Raw genomic sequence first — 15,231 nt, 5'->3', positions numbered from 1 at the left:
CAGTCTCATCAAACAATGGAATAGTATAAAGCAATGAAAAAGGACAGAGTTCTGCTATCCACGAGGTGGAGGAATCTCACAGGCATGTCAGTGCCCAAAGGAAACCAGATACAAAGCAGTGCTTCCTGTGGGATTCCAGTGAGGTGAATCACCCGTGAAGTTGAAAGGAAGAAGCCATCGACAATGACAAGAGATCAAAACAGGGATTCCCTTGGACTGGGGGTGGGGTTTGATGACATGACATAAGATCGTCCCTTCTGCTGCTCGGAATGCCCTGTACTTTGATCCGTATGATAGTTAGGTGGGTGTATGCCTACATATGAAACTCACTGAGCTGTGTGTGCATCACAGATGCTATATCTCAATAAAAAGAAAAAGATTTATTTTAAAAAGCGCCAACACTGATATGCAAACAGCAGGGCCAGGGCCACAGGGAGGGTCTTTGGAATGGAGGGTTGCACAGAGGCCCTGTGTCTCTTTTGTCCCGTCTTGACCGGCTGCTGGCGCCAGGCGTCAGGAAGGGAGGCTCGCAGTCTCTCTGCTGCCCAGGACTCCCCCGCAGCTCAGAGGTGCAGGGGTGCTGCTGTCTCACTGCCCAGCCTCACCTCCCCCTGCCCGGACAGCTCTGCGCAGCTGTGGAGCAGCTGCCTGGTTATATATAGCCTTGGGCTCCGCATGAAAGGAGCCTCATTCAGCGGCTCCTTCCTCCTGCCTTCAACCCTGCTCCTGAGCTGCCCTCCCTGCACGGCAAGCTTTAATGTTTCTGGAACGTTCCAGGTCCCACTGCTGGGCTACACGTGGCTGTGCGGGGTGGGGGCGGGATCTCCCCCTCAGAGCCAATTCCTGGGGCTCTTCTCTCCTGACATGACCTCAGCTGTCTCAGACTCAGGCCAGGCCCTGGGGTCTTGGGTCCTCAGCTGCCAGGCTGTCTTCTGGGTGAAGGAACACTCATGGGAGGCTGGAGAGCGTTCAGTTGCTTCCTGGGAAACTTGATGGTGGTCCTGGCCCTGCCCCTTCAGGATCTCCTGAGCCTCTGGCTAAAGAGGCTGCCAGCCTGTCCCCCTCACTTCTCTTGTGCCTGGTGCAGGCCCCCGGCCCCGGAGCTCCCGGGTCCAGGAGAGCTTAGTGAGGGGCTAGACCCTCCCGCCTCACCCACCCCTCTTCCAGTGGGCCTTCTGGAGCCTTGAGTCTTTCCTCCAACCTCTGTTAGGCCCAAGTCAGTCTTGTTCCTCTAAGCCAGGGTGCTCCCTCCACCACCCCACATCCGAAGTGGGGCACCTCACCAGCTGCACAGGGAAGGAACCAACACCAGTGCCTTCCGGGGTTCAGCTCAAAACTCCATGAGAGGACCACCCCCGCCCTCCAGGACCACCCCCCAACACACACAGCAAGGTATGAACCCCAGCTCTTCTGTGCCACCAGAGGCAGGACACTGACTGTAGGAGACGTGTTCTGAAAATGGGATCCAGAAATGGATTTAAAAATCAAATCTACTTTAAAAGCAGTGAAAGTATTTGCCTTCTCTTGCTCTCTCTCTCCCTTTCTTTTTCTTTTCTCCCCTGCCCCGACTTTCCTCTTTCCTTGCCTTCTTCTTCCTTCCTTCTTTCTCTCTGAACTTCCTTCCTCCCCACTTCCCTTCCTTCCTTCCTAAACTGGAGGATCCCCTAACTGGGGGGCTGGTCAAGGAAGCCAGATGTACGTGGATGTTCCTGGGTTCAAGCTGAGTGACTGGAGGCCCCCAGGAGGTGGGATCACCCAGCTCTGTGGACTGAGCGGCCCTGACTGGGAAGGGACGGTTTGTTCTGGAGCTGAGGAAGCTCCCTTCTCCGCTGGGGGTTTTCCATGGCCTGTGTGCTGCTGACCGGTCAGGATCCCCCTCGGGCCCGGCCTGTGTGGAGCACGTGGGGGCCAAGGAGTTATTGGCAGAAACACAAGAGCAAAATACATCCTCTGAGTCTGTGGCTGCCGGCCAGCATCTCCTTCCAATGCGAGCCTTCTCATTTTCATTCTGGAAGTTTTTTGTCAGGTTTATTGCCAATGAAAGGGAGAGCAGACAGAAACAAAGTGACATTTGCTGAGCTGGCTGGATTGTTTCTAAATCTATTGTCAAGAGCACACGAGAGTGTGTGTGTGTGTACGCGCGCACGCCTTTCCCAGTCACTCGCCTTGGTGGGCACTTGAACTCAAGTTGCAGATGGGCCTTATTTTAGGACCAGCCTGGGGTCCCCGTGCTTGCGCCTGTCCCTGCGTGCATGATACATGGGCATGAGGCCGATGGATGGCGAGTGCCATTGTCAGCCGCCACTGGAAGCATAATGCAGGACAGATGGGCACTAACTACACTGGATAATGGAGAATTCTAATCAATTTCATTGGCATCAAAATTTTATGTTCCTGTAAACTTATGAAAGCCATGAAATTAAACTGACTGCTTCACAACAGACCAGAGTGAGTAATCTGACTGAGAAAAAAGAAAAAGCCCTCCAGAAAAATTAATTGATAAACCAAAACCCAAACTAATGCCCTTTTAAAAATGGAGACTGGGATCCTTCAGTCTTAACATTTATTGCCAGATCCCTTTGGCTATGAGAGATCGTTATACAAGGTCCTTTCCTGTTTTCCAGAAGAACGTGTGGCCTAGGTATTGCTGGCTGCGTCTCTCCGATTGGTGATGGACAAGGAAGGTCCCATCTCCGAGCGCGCAGGGAAGGTCTGGGGGCCACCAGGTGACAATCCTAATGTCAGGAGAGCCACCGGGCCACCAAAGGCATGCTACTTAAAGGAATGCTTTCTGACTTCCACAAGAGCCTGATAACTGGAGGCGAGAGGTGAACAGTGTTTCCTTCGTAGACAAAACCCTTCTGCCAGCAGGGCATTTGTTGATACAAAACATCTAAACACCCTTCTCCTCTCCACCCGTGCACATCACTTGCTGGCTAGGAGGGTAAGGCTTTTCTCCTAATAGATGGTTGGTTTGAATTTAAAAATGAAAGAAGAGTTCATTCGGTCTTCTCCCAGGAGGTGCGCGGCTTCTCTGGGTATTATGTTTGCTAACCAGGTTCACACATCTGTTCACCCAACGCCGGCTAAAACAAAGTCAAGCTCAGAGTGAAGAGCGACATACTCCATGGTTGGTGTAGCAACCCTGACCCCATCACACGGGGAAAGCACGTTTTATGAGTCCTCGGCTGGTGGGCTGTTTTCAGAATACTCTTACAACCCAGGGAATTGGCTGTTGTGCATCTAAGCAAAAAGATTGGGAAACTGGGCCAGTGAATAAATGCTTACTTTGGATCTGTACTACTGATCAAAAAAAAAAAAAAAAAATCGCTGGAAAAAATGAGCCCCGTTCTATTTTGGCTCAAAACCGTCCAAAGAAAATAATTTTTGTCTCCCTCCTGTCCATGAGTTCAGCTCAGTGTTGAACAAACTTCAGCAAAATCACAGCCGAAAGCTCATTCCCCACTTCCCCAACTCCTCGTATCCTTGTTTCTTACCATGGAGGCCTCCCCGGCCCTTTCTCAGCAGGAGAGACCCCTGGGCGAGGTGGGGGGCACTTCTTTGTCCTCTTTCTCTACTTGTCTGTCTGTACATGTCCTGCTGGAGGGAAGGGGCTCCTGAACCTTCTGATACTGACAATGGCCCTTGAGGCCCTGGATACTTGTAGCCACTCTGCGTTCTGGATACTTGTTCTCAAGCAAAAGGGAGCTGACGGTGGCCTGGTGGAAAGCAGGCTGGACCCAGGCTGCAGCCCCTTCTCCCTGAAATTCCTGAGTCCGGAATAAATTGGAACAACCAGATTTTGACCCCTTGGGCTGCATGGTAAAGCCACACACACTGTGAGCTCTGTGAATGGCATTGCATTAAAAAGAGATCTCAGGAGGGTGGGGAAGATCCAAGAAGCAGGGGATATATGTATATATGGGGCTTCCTGGGTGGCGCTAGTGGTAAAGAACCCACTCGCCAATGCAGGAGATAGAAGACACGTGGGTTCAAACCCTGGATCAGGAAGATTCTCTGGAGAAGGAAATGGCACCCCACTCCAGTATTCTTGCCTGGGAAATCCCATGGACAGAAGAGCCTGGTGGGCTACAGTCGGGGGGTCACAAAGAGTCGGACACGACTAAAGCAACTTAGCACCTGATTCACTTTGTTGTACTGCTGAAACTAACACAACACTGCAAAGCAATTATACTCCAATAAAAAACAATAAAATAAATCTCAGAAGTCTCACAGATAAATTCATTTTCTGGTTGATAATTTAAGGTAAGCACATTTTCCACTTGGAAATTGTGCCATGCCAAGAATAAACAAACAACAAAATTTGAGTTAATTATACTGTATTTTGAATTATTCTCCCAGCTTTTCTGAATGTATCGCATGTTTTTTCTGATACAGTAAAACATTTGAATATACAATAGATTACAAGGTCTGTAGTGATGAATTAAAGATAATGTGCTTTTTAATCTATTTACAGATACAGCTTGATAGTTCACAGATACAATTCTTCCTGTTTTTTGGTTGTTGACAGAACATAAGCAGTTTCTTACATTATTTTTAAAATTTACAATTAGGCTCCTTCCCTTTATCTGGAAGGAGATGGAGTTCCCCTCTCAGCAGTGCTTTCATCTTGTGGAAAAGAGACGACGGGAAAGTGCAGATGAGAAGAAGGTCGGGGGGGAAGAGAGGAAGAACCACGAGCAGGTTCGATAAAACGTGACGATTAAAAAAGTAAACTATCCATGCTCTGGAATGGAAGGACGGTTTACTGCCTTCCATGAGCACTGCTCTCCACAAACACGTGCAGTGTGCAAGAATGCCCAATCTAGGATGGAGCGTGCAACCACCCAAGGCCAAAACACTGCTGGAACAAAACTGCTGTTGCCCCTTCATGGTGATACAATGATGTAAACAAGGAAAACACGCCCCGGCGACCCGTCAGGACAAAGCTGTCAGGATGCGGTGACACTGCCCTGTTGCGCTGCAGAACTGGTTTTGGTAGGAGCATGAGTGCATGGATCGAGACGGTGGATGTTGATTTAGTAACTGGATCACCCCAGGGACAAGCTCCATGCTAAAACAATGTCTGTTACGAATCATGAAATTGACACAGGGTTTCCTAGAGGATGTTAAGGCTTTGGGTTTTTCACTGGTGCTTGTTTGTGTGTTATTGGTGCTTCGGTTGAATGCAGTGGCATGAAGCAGGTGTGCCCAGAGGCCTCTCCTGGCACAACCCACCCGATGGCTTATGATGTGGGGCAGCGGTGGCACCCGAGGGGCTGGGCCCCTGCTGTGTTAGATCACAGAACGCTGGAGTCCCCATGTCGCCAACATCCACTTCTCTAGGTGTTCCCAGCTGGTCCTCTTCTCTGTCCCTGACCACCTCCAGGTCCAAGAACAGCTTTGGGGACTCCAGGACCGTATGTGGCATTGGTGGGAGTCTATTTGGCTTCCACGAGGGCCTGAGAGTCTGGCTTGCTGCTGCCTGGGCCAGCCCAGGACTGGAGGGATGAAGAATCTCTTTGTGAGCCTGGATCAGGCCCCAGCTTGCTGCTCGGGCAGCTTCTTGAGGCTAAAACTGGAAAGGACTGGCAGATGGTCTTCTGAAGGGTGCTGGGTGCCACAGGCCTGCCCCAGACCTGGCAGCAGCTTGTGCTGAGGGGTTTGCAGCATCTCAAGCTGGGCCAGAGCATGGGGCTTCCTTCTTGTACTGCAGAAGGATGAGAGAGGAAAGCCAGTCTCCTCCTGGTGGCCAGACTGTCTCAGGCACGTGGGATGCTCACGCTGGCGCTACAGAGCTCCTGCCAGAGGTCACCCATGAGGCTGTTGCTATGGGAACAGATGCAGGAGGTCTTATGTTTGCGATGGTGACAGAAACCACCGGTCAGGAGGAACACAGACAAACTTTTTCGGAGTCTCGGTAACTACTGAATGGCGAGTTCACAAGAACACTCCAGGTTTTCTCTCAAAGCACACGGGTCTGAGTCTATTGTAATTCTGCCAACATAAAGGACAGCGGCAAGAGATAAGGAAATTTGGAAATGAGCTGCTGAAGGGACTGAAGTGGCACACCGTATTGGCTACATAAGAAAAGTCACTTGAAGGATGTAGATCACTGTCCATGTGATTCATGCAATAAATTCATTTTGTCTCATTTGAAATATTTTTTGCAAAAGGATGCTTTTATCCTAAAGTATCTGGATAAGTGCTTCAAATCTCTTTTTTCTTCCAAGTAATTTTACCTTATCTTCTTAGATTTAGGTTTTAGTTGAATCAATTTCCGAAAGCTCGCGTAAGTCACATTCTTCAGTATTAAAAAATAAACAACCAATGGAATCCTAAAGCTCTCTAGGTATTATGGTAGATTAGGGTCTTTAGGAGTCTCTGGAAGTCCTGGACTGAAATTTTGGGAAAGCGCAACTCGCATGCAATTAATAATACAAACAGGAGACCAACGACAACATTCAGCCATGCTCTTCTGTGCTAAGTGAACACTCGAAGTGTATCTGCGATGCCACCAGAAGTCTTTACTCTTGAGGAAGAAGAGATATCATTCTGGCAAATCAAAATTACCAAAGACAAGTTCCACCAACTCACCATTTTGCCGAGATTTGCTTCCAAAAGGCAAACTATCTGTTTCCTCTGTAAAGAGTCAACAAAGTTGGTTTTGGCATGGAAATTGTGAATTATTTTATAATATTTCAAGTTAAATGGCTAAATAATGTTTTTTTCTTTTCCCTCTAATATTTCCCTGAAATACTGCTGGAGATGTACATACAGATATATAAAGGCATTTCAAAAACAACATAACATTACATATAATAATAAATTTATTGTGTAATCAACAGTTTGGGGGGAAAAAAACCCAGATTTTGTGTTAAAGGGACGTGATCTAGTTCTGTTACGTTAGCAGGACACGCATGACACCAATATAATCTGTGTTTCACACGGACCTTTCTGAAGGCACCCACGTGTTGCAAACTCTGCCTCCATTCCCTGATGGTCTTGGTTAGCAGATGGACACAAGTCCATACAGACACTTGAGTAAGTTGAAAACTTCTCCATTCTAAGCAGACACTAGACAGTAATACCTGAAACATTCTACACATAATTCAATAGCCAGTCTTACAAAAAGAAGGGGAGGGGGAGAGAGGGGGAAACGGATTTACCTTGCTAGTCACTTGCTGACCTACTGACTAATCTTACCATTTAAATGCACAGTGTTTCACCCCACCACCTGGATTCTTTGTTCTTTTCTTGTGAAGGAAGGGGCTGTTAAGCCATGAGATGGCCTGGGTTGACAGGGTGATCTGTCTCTGGCTGTGAAGCTGGGAGTCACTGGCAAGGACTGGCTGAGGATGGCCAGCCGCTCAGAGACTGTGAACCTGAGCTTTCAAACCTGTTGGACAGAAGAAAACTCCCCCACCTTCAGTGAGGTATGGTGAGGACAGAAGGGGTTCCAGGTGCTTTGAGTTCCTTGGCAGAAAACTGTCATAGAGTGAGAGGCTGCTTTATGTGTAGAGGCACATTTGCATATGTGAGAACTTAATTTTGTGGCTGAAGAGTTACTTTCTTTAAATCAATAAAGCATCTGCTCGAAGTGTTGCCATCGGTTTGTCTGTGCTCCTGAGGTTTGGGAGTGAGGCGGCATAGCACTGAAACCTACTTGGGAGGTCAAAGGTGATGGTGGGCAGCGGGTAGGGGCTGCGGGTAGAAGGGAGGGAGGCACAAGTGTCCCTGGAGAGGAGTAGCCTCCACGAGACCGAGACCGGAGCTGGGGACTGGAGGCTGTGAAGCAGGGAAGGCTGGAGATGGAAGCCTTGGGCGCCGGGGTGTCTGTGCCCAGGGGACTCCCAGCGGAGCGTGCTCAGCCACGTCACTCCCCTTCGGCTTCCTTCCCGGAATCACATGGACAAGTCCAAACGGTTCCTGCTTTCTGCGATCACTCCTCTTGCCCTGTCAATCTACAGGGCAAGAATTTTGCTTGCTGAGAAGATGGAGGAAGTCAGAGGAAGACGGAGGAGGAGCAGCTCTGAGAACGCTGCAGCCTGCTGGAGGCCCCTCAGAAGGAGGTGGGATGGGCAGAGGCTGTGGTCCTCTGACCCCCAGCAATTCCCCGGGAGGCGGCGGGGGCATGCTTCACTGAGGGTGTGACTCCTGAAAGGCTGCCCCCAGCCTGGTCCATCCAGGCCAGTGCCTCGTCCTGCCCAGCTCCAAGACCCCAGGCGACATCCAGAGAGGCCTGTTTTAAAAATAAAATATATGACCAATGTGGAGCGCCTCCTCCCTCATGGAGGGGCCAACACAATATTGGGGCAGCTGTTTTCTCTGAGTGGTACCTCATCTGTTGCCCTTTCTTCATGGAGAGACTGAAGACTCTGTGAGACCATGAAACAAAAATCATCAGTAACAGACAACACCGTTTAAAAGTGTCAACAAGGACAGGGGTGTCTCAGAATTCTTTTCCGTTTCCTGTGGGGTTCCTAATGGGAGAGCCATCAGGAAAAGCAGTGACTGATCCCAGGGGCGCCTCAAATGGCCTCAAGTGGCAGCCACCACCTGAGCGAGCTTTGGCATGTGGCAGGTACTCAGTGCATACTGTCTGAGTGTTACTTATCTGCTGGAAAGACTGACGAGCTTCGTCTTTATACTGAAAAGTTCTTTGAGTGGCTCTTCAGATGTACTCAGGTAACTCAGACATTAAAGTCTAAAATATAGTTGGACTGGAAATGCATGTGTCAACAAGCAGCATTCATCTGTTTATTCACATTTCCAATGGAGAGTCCAGAAATGCGTGGAAACTTCACCCGCAGATGCTTGTAATGAAAAATCACCATCCAGCCTGTTATTGTAGATCACGGGTATTTTGGTTTAGATCGAGGAACATGAAGTGAGTTTATTTTTATGTGCATTTTTTTTTTTCTGGAGAAAGGAGTCACAGCTTTCATCAAATTATCAAAGGCTCTGTAAGCCCCCCCAAAAGGTTAGGAATTGCTGCTGTTGATGACTGAGATTTCAGGAAATGCTCAGATTGCTCAATGTCTGACTGCATAATTCCTTCTTCCTTCCGACTTTCAGGCCCAGCAAGGACGTGAGAATTCCCCATGCTTGGGTTACGCTGATGTAAAGTTAATAACTCTTTGGAGTTATGTTATTTAAAAAACAATTTTTACAAAGGAAGAGTATAAAAATAGACACTTGGGGAGATTTTGAGTTTACGCCTATGTGGTGTGCAAGTGTGTACTTTTTCTTAATCACTTCCTCTCACTATCTGCTGCCCCAGTCCGCTTCCTCTCCCTGGCACTTGGGATCCAACCCAGTGGCCACCATGACAGATTTCCACCAGAGAAAAGCCGCCATGTGGAGAGATTTCAGCTGAAAGAGAGAACTTGTCTCCAGCCCCAGCATAAGGTCCACATGACCACCACAGTAAACCACACCACCAGACGAGCCAGTGTGACCCAAGGCCCCCAGTTACCCAGAGACACGTATCAGGCAGGACATCCCGAGAGCTCACAGATCACTTCCCAAGAGACCAGAGAAAAGGTCAGCCCTCAACTTCGGTAAGGTCAATTCTTCGCACTTATTTCAGAACTGTCTCTAAAATGCAAGCTATTTTTTTTTTTTTTTAAAGGGATAGAATAGATGAAAAGGAAAGTGAAAGCGAAACCACAAATGGTAAGACCTGGAGCTTGCTGTGAGAATTAGAGGTTGCCTTTCGAGACTGTTAGAGAAACCTCGGAAAGTCCTTGGGGTGTCCTTTCTAAGAGAGAAACGCAACAAAGACTGCTGTTCCCTCACCTCCTGGAAAGTTCCTGAAGATGCCTGCAGTACAGACTCAGAGAAAGAGCACCCTCGTCAATGAGCGCTGTCCTCACAGGTTCCAGGATCACCTAGACGCTGGGTGCCTCTGAACCGAGGAGCAAGGCCTGGGCCATGTCTGCACCCCGCTTCCCTGAGTCGACAACAGGGTCCTTGCTTTGCAGTTGCACCTAAATACTGCCAGGAAAAACCACAGGGAAGGTGCTAACCCCCAGCAGAGCCAGCATTTGGCTCCAGGTATGGAGGTGCTGTGAGCCCCTGTGACGTGTGAAATGGCATGTGTATTTTCTGGCAAAGACACTCTGAATTTAAACAGATTCTGAACTGGGTTTGTGACCTTCCCCGTGACACAGGCCTCCCAGAACTCTGCAAGGGAGAGGCTATGTGGGCATGTCCTTTTAAAAAACTGACTTTATTTTCTCAGTCAATTGCTTGAGATATTGTGGGAGAAACTCTTTAGGAGGCCTAATAAAATCAGGATATGGTCACAAGCAAAATTTGTGCTGTAACCTGCTTCTGTTACAAGTCCCATGTAGAAATAGATACTTCTCAAAAAAAGTTTACTATAGCAAATACAGTCATTTAACACACACACACACAGTAGGGTTTTTAGTTGCCTTGTTTTCAAAGTCACAGTGTAAAAGACCCTCAAGCCCTACTTCAGCCACAGACGGCTGGCAAGGAGGCTGCTTTAATCTCGGAAGTGGCCCCAGTCTTGTCAGTGAGGAAGTACCAGGCAGCAAATGTTGAGATTTTAGAGTAGTTTAATGTTCATTGTTTTGGGGCGGTGGGGGGTGGGGTGCATTTTGAAATTATCAGGACTAACAATTTAAAAAGGGTAGAACAAAGGAAAGATGGAGAACTCAAACAGTTGGTTCTCAAGAATTTAATTTCAGATTCTAGGCATGACGTGATTTTCCGAAACCACCACCAAAAAGTGCTTACCTCGAAAACCTAGAAATGCAAACGCGGACAGACCTTTGGAAACTACAAATCACGACAGCCCACGTAACGGGAAGCACGCGGCCCTTTGGCTCTCAGTGTCAAGTGCAAATGTGCGGGCGTCTCCATAGCACGGTCAGGGTCACGGAGCCGTGGGGAGCCTCCAGGGTCTGTGAGGGTTTCATAACTGATGCTCTATGTTTGTCTGCATTGGATACAATTCTGTGTGCTTGTTTATATGGATTTGTACATGGAGAATTTGATCAGACCTGAGGCCAAGAAGAAAACAGCAATTGCAACTCAAAGCAACTATATTTACACACATTCAATTCTGAAGTATTGCTTCCTGCCCTAAGTTCACAGGAGGTATGCCACTCTGAAGGATGCCTCCACTGAATCCAATCGGGAGCGCCTGAGCCTGCTGCTCAGAAGCCCGTCTGACTTCAGCAACAGGCTGTGTCGGAGGCCCAGTGCGGCCCCTGCGGACACTCTGTGGTTCTGTGCTGAGGTACACTTCTGAGCAGCGGCTGGGAGGGACCCGAGTCACCAGTGGAACACCCAGAGGGAACACCTGCACTGGTTGCTTAGGAAGGCTCGGGGTGTTTTTTAAAGACAATTTAAACTGTCCTTTGAAGGATCCCATTTGCACAATGCTGAACTGGACCAGTGGGGGTCACCACGCTATCCCTGTATCTGCAGCCCCTTGGCTTCCTAGGAATCACAACCTTTGCAGGAGGGGAAGGAAAAAAAAGAGTTTGCAAGGGAGGAAGTATGTACAGAAATGAGCTTTGTGGAGCAGAACAGCAGAGAATTCAGCAACGGCCCAGCAGCCCCTGGCCACCACGGTAGCTGCAGAGCCTGGAGCCCAGGGGTGGGGGGGCAGGGGGTGAGGGCCTTACATGACACACACCTTAATACTGATGGAAGGAACCCCTGATGTGCCCACAACCCCGATGGACAGGCAGAGCATCAGGTAGTGTTTTTAAGAAAAAATAAAAATTCTGCGATATTTTATAAGAATACATTCTTTAGAAGCAAGAGGTATTGTCACAGTCATCCTTTCTCCGGCATTGGAAGACCAACAGTCTGACAGTAAAACCTGAAGGCAAATCCCCCTGGACGTGGAGATCCTGGCTTATGACTGCGCTGCTGGGGGCCATCCCAGGCACGTCACTGGGGAGCTGGCTGATCCAAGTCAATGCTTGATGGTGCCAGGGAGGGCAGATTCTGTGCAAGTCTGGCAAAGAGGAGTGATAAAGGGACTTGGTGCAGATGCAAAAGCTACACAGAGGTTTGCTGGGGATGAGAAAACGCACAGGGCACGTCGGTGAGGGCCTCACACAGAGAAGGAAGGACCTAGCCCTCCCCTACCGCATGCGCTGCAGCCACCTTAAGAGGGAGGTGTCATGGGACTGTGACAGGACAACTCTGGCCTGAGTTCAAGTCTACATAAACTTCAGACTCAGTGTGGCAAAACAGTTACAAGGGGGATTACGGGATTAGTAACAAAGGGCACAGAAGCCAGTTCCTTGGGTTTTCTGTACTTCCCCAGGTTCCGACGCCTCATTTACATCCAGACGATCCTGCCCCTACTGACAGTGTAAGAGCTCCACCTAAAGAGGACTGGGATCCACTCACCAGGCCCGATCCGCCACAGACAAGTGCTGCACAGGCTGAGAACGGAAAAGCTGGAGAAACTTCCCGGAAGTGGAGGCCAAGCATTGCCTGCCAGCCCTGGTACTCAGCCCAGACCTGCTTCACACCGAGCCGTTCTGACCCAGCTCCTGCCATGGGCAAGGGGGAGGAGCAGAGCTTTTGCATTCAAAGTGGTGGCCGAGGGTGCCCTGACCCAGAGCACGGGCAATGCCCACTGGGCATGTGTGGCTGGAGCTCTGATGCTCCAGCACGGCCCAGTGTGGCTGGAGCTCTGATGGCCCCATCTTCATCCTTCCGCTGTGACCTACCCCTCACTCCAAGCCTAGATCCTTTTGCTAGAGAGAACAGCCCAGCAACCCTCCCCGAGACACACACAGTTCCTGATAAATAAATAAATAAATAAATGCAACCCTCGGATGTTTATTTTGCGTTTCCCTCTGGGACGAGTCACCTTCAAAGACGAGCCCCTCCACTCCAGCTGGAAGACCCCTCAGGACAGGGGCAGAATGGAAAAGGGCTTTTAGATACCTGAGGCCTGGGTTCACAAGCTGTGAGACCGGTTGGCGTTTGGAATCTTGGCCTGCATGAGGAGGAAGCCCTAAAGCTGCTGGGTGTGGGGGGCCAGTGGGTGCAACCATAGCCCCCAAGGGCCCGATCGCCCTGGAGGGTGCGGGTAGGGGGTTGCCGGCTGCTTGCGGTCCTCAGCCTGCACCCCCAGCACCCAGCCCAGTGAGTTACTGGCACTTGATCTCATATTCATGAATACAAGTGTGTGTGCGTGTATGTGTTTACATAGAAAGGTCAGGTCACTGGAAAAAAACACTAGTATGTATACATGAAAAAAAAAAAAAACCTCAAAAACATTATATTAGCAAAAAAAAAAAAAAAGTGTCTCGTGAGAAAAAGCAATAAAAATCTTATTTTAACCACAGCTTCTGCTTTAACGTCCACCAGCATCCAGCGCCACACGCTGGCTGCGCCTCCCTGGACTCCAGGCGCGCCAGCCCCTGAAGGCACTTGTTCTCCAAGCTTCTGACGGTCACACCGAGTGGGGGAAGGGGAAGGAGGTGGATGAAAGTGAACCCTGAATGACTGTGATCCACACAGAGGTTAGGGCTGCAGTGACCACACGACACGCCGTCCGGGGACGGGGACGGTGGCGCCTGGACGGACAGAGCACCGCGGGCGGGCTGGGCCGCGTCACGCCCTCTCTGAGACGTTGAGCTTCGTGAGTTCGTTGGCTTCCTCCATCCCCACTTCTTCACAGTCGCTTTTCTCTATGGCTTTGCCGAACCGACACCTTTCCTCGGCTCTGACTGGCTCCTTCCAGGGTCTCTTAGCAGACGGGTGAGCGTCCCTGGTCTGGGCGTTGTTCTCGGAACCTGGGGGCACCTGGTCCGGGTTCTGAACGGAAGGCACCAGGCTGGCTATCTCGTCTGTGGGGGAGCGTCCGATGCTGCCATCCACCTGGACCCGGATGTCGGGTGAGATGGACAGCTGGTGCTGTGGCACCAACCCACTGTCTGTGCACTTGGGGTACAGGTAGGTCTTCATTTGGCCTTTGCCCTTGACGTTCACCGTCCCTCGGTAGTCGAACTCGTAGCCCATCTTGCTCAGGACGCGGTAGCTCTCCTCGCTGACCTGGATGCGGCACTCCACCCCCGTGGTGTCCATCCTGCTGGCGATGTTGACCGTGTCCCCCCAGATGTCATACAGCAGCTTGGTGGTGCCGATGACGCCCGCCGTCAGGGGCCCGTGGTTGAAGCCCACCCTGAGCTTGAAGTTGAACCACAGCATGTTGTTGTTGAAGTCGTCCACCACACGCATCATCTCCTTGGCGAACTCGAAGAGGATCTGCAGGTGCTCCTGCGGGTGGCTGCCGTCGCGGCACTGCGTGGCGTTCAGCCCGGACGCGGCCATGTACGTGGCCCCGATGGTCTTGATCTTCTCGATGCTGCTGTAGTCCGGCTTGCTCAGGAGCTCGTCAAAGTCCCCGATCAGCTCGTTGAGGACCCTGTAGCACTCCTTGCCGCCCTCGTAGTTCTCCTCGTAGAACTCGCTGAAGTTGACGATGCTGGCGAAGATGACGCCTCCGCTGTCGTGGTTCTTGGAGTAGGTCTGGGACACCTTGAGCTGCTCGGCCACGTGGTAGGGGATGATGTTCCGCAGCAGCCAGTCGGCCTGGTCCCTCATGCTCTGGATCTTGGTGCGGTGCAGGTCCGCCTCCACGTCCCCATGGTAGTGCAGGCGGTAGCTGACTTCGAACTCTCGGTTCAGGAACCAGACCAACAGGAGCAGGAGGAAGAAGACGAGAATCACCTCCTGGCCGATCAGGCTGGCTGGGCTCCTGCCGTCGTGAGGCAGCGAGGCGTTGCACAGCTTCCTGGTGGAGCTGGAGGGGAAAGAGAGGACAAAGGGTGTGCCTCCTGAAACGTATCTTTAAGTAAAGTTACTGCCCAGCACTTCCAGGTCCGAGCCAGCCCTGCCTAACCAGCATCCTGCACAGAGTTCTGTGCAGCTCGAACCTTCCATCACCTGCAGCTGCCAAGTGACCCGTTTCTGTTTAGAAAGATGTGGCAAGGTAGAGTCACTCTTGTAAGATTTCTATATTAAGTGCTCTGTTTTTCAGAAGTCTTTGGCTCCTTGATTTTTAAAATCTTGTCTGTTTTCCCAACTTTCTATTTTGAAAAGTCTCCACCTTACAAAAAGGTTAAGAGACTAGCAAAACACACATTTGCACACCCTTCTGCATCAAACTGTTGTCAGCATTGTGCTACTTGCTTCCCCCCTTTGTCAATACACACTCCACAC

General features: G+C 50.3%; 1 protein-coding gene across 2 annotated transcripts in view; it reads right to left on the bottom strand.

The window, feature by feature from the left end:
* Positions 1 to 4,323: 4,323 nt before the first annotated feature.
* Positions 4,324 to 15,231, bottom strand: part of ADCY9 (adenylate cyclase 9) — a 111,474-nt gene continuing 100,566 nt past the window's right edge. For both annotated transcript variants that reach the window (XM_027528205.1, XM_027528206.1), the window contains exon 11: positions 4,324 to 14,812. In XM_027528205.1, coding sequence (XP_027384006.1) covers positions 13,621 to 14,812 — 1,192 coding nt within the window. In that variant the 3' untranslated portion in view covers positions 4,324 to 13,620. The remainder of the gene's footprint in view (positions 14,813 to 15,231) is intronic.

Source organism: Bos indicus x Bos taurus, chromosome 25 (genome assembly GCF_003369695.1).
Source record: "Bos indicus x Bos taurus breed Angus x Brahman F1 hybrid chromosome 25, Bos_hybrid_MaternalHap_v2.0, whole genome shotgun sequence".
NCBI lineage: Eukaryota > Metazoa > Chordata > Mammalia > Artiodactyla > Bovidae > Bos > Bos indicus x Bos taurus.
The sequence above is the reverse complement of the archived record's forward strand: the minus strand, read 5'-3'. Positions and strand labels throughout refer to the sequence as shown.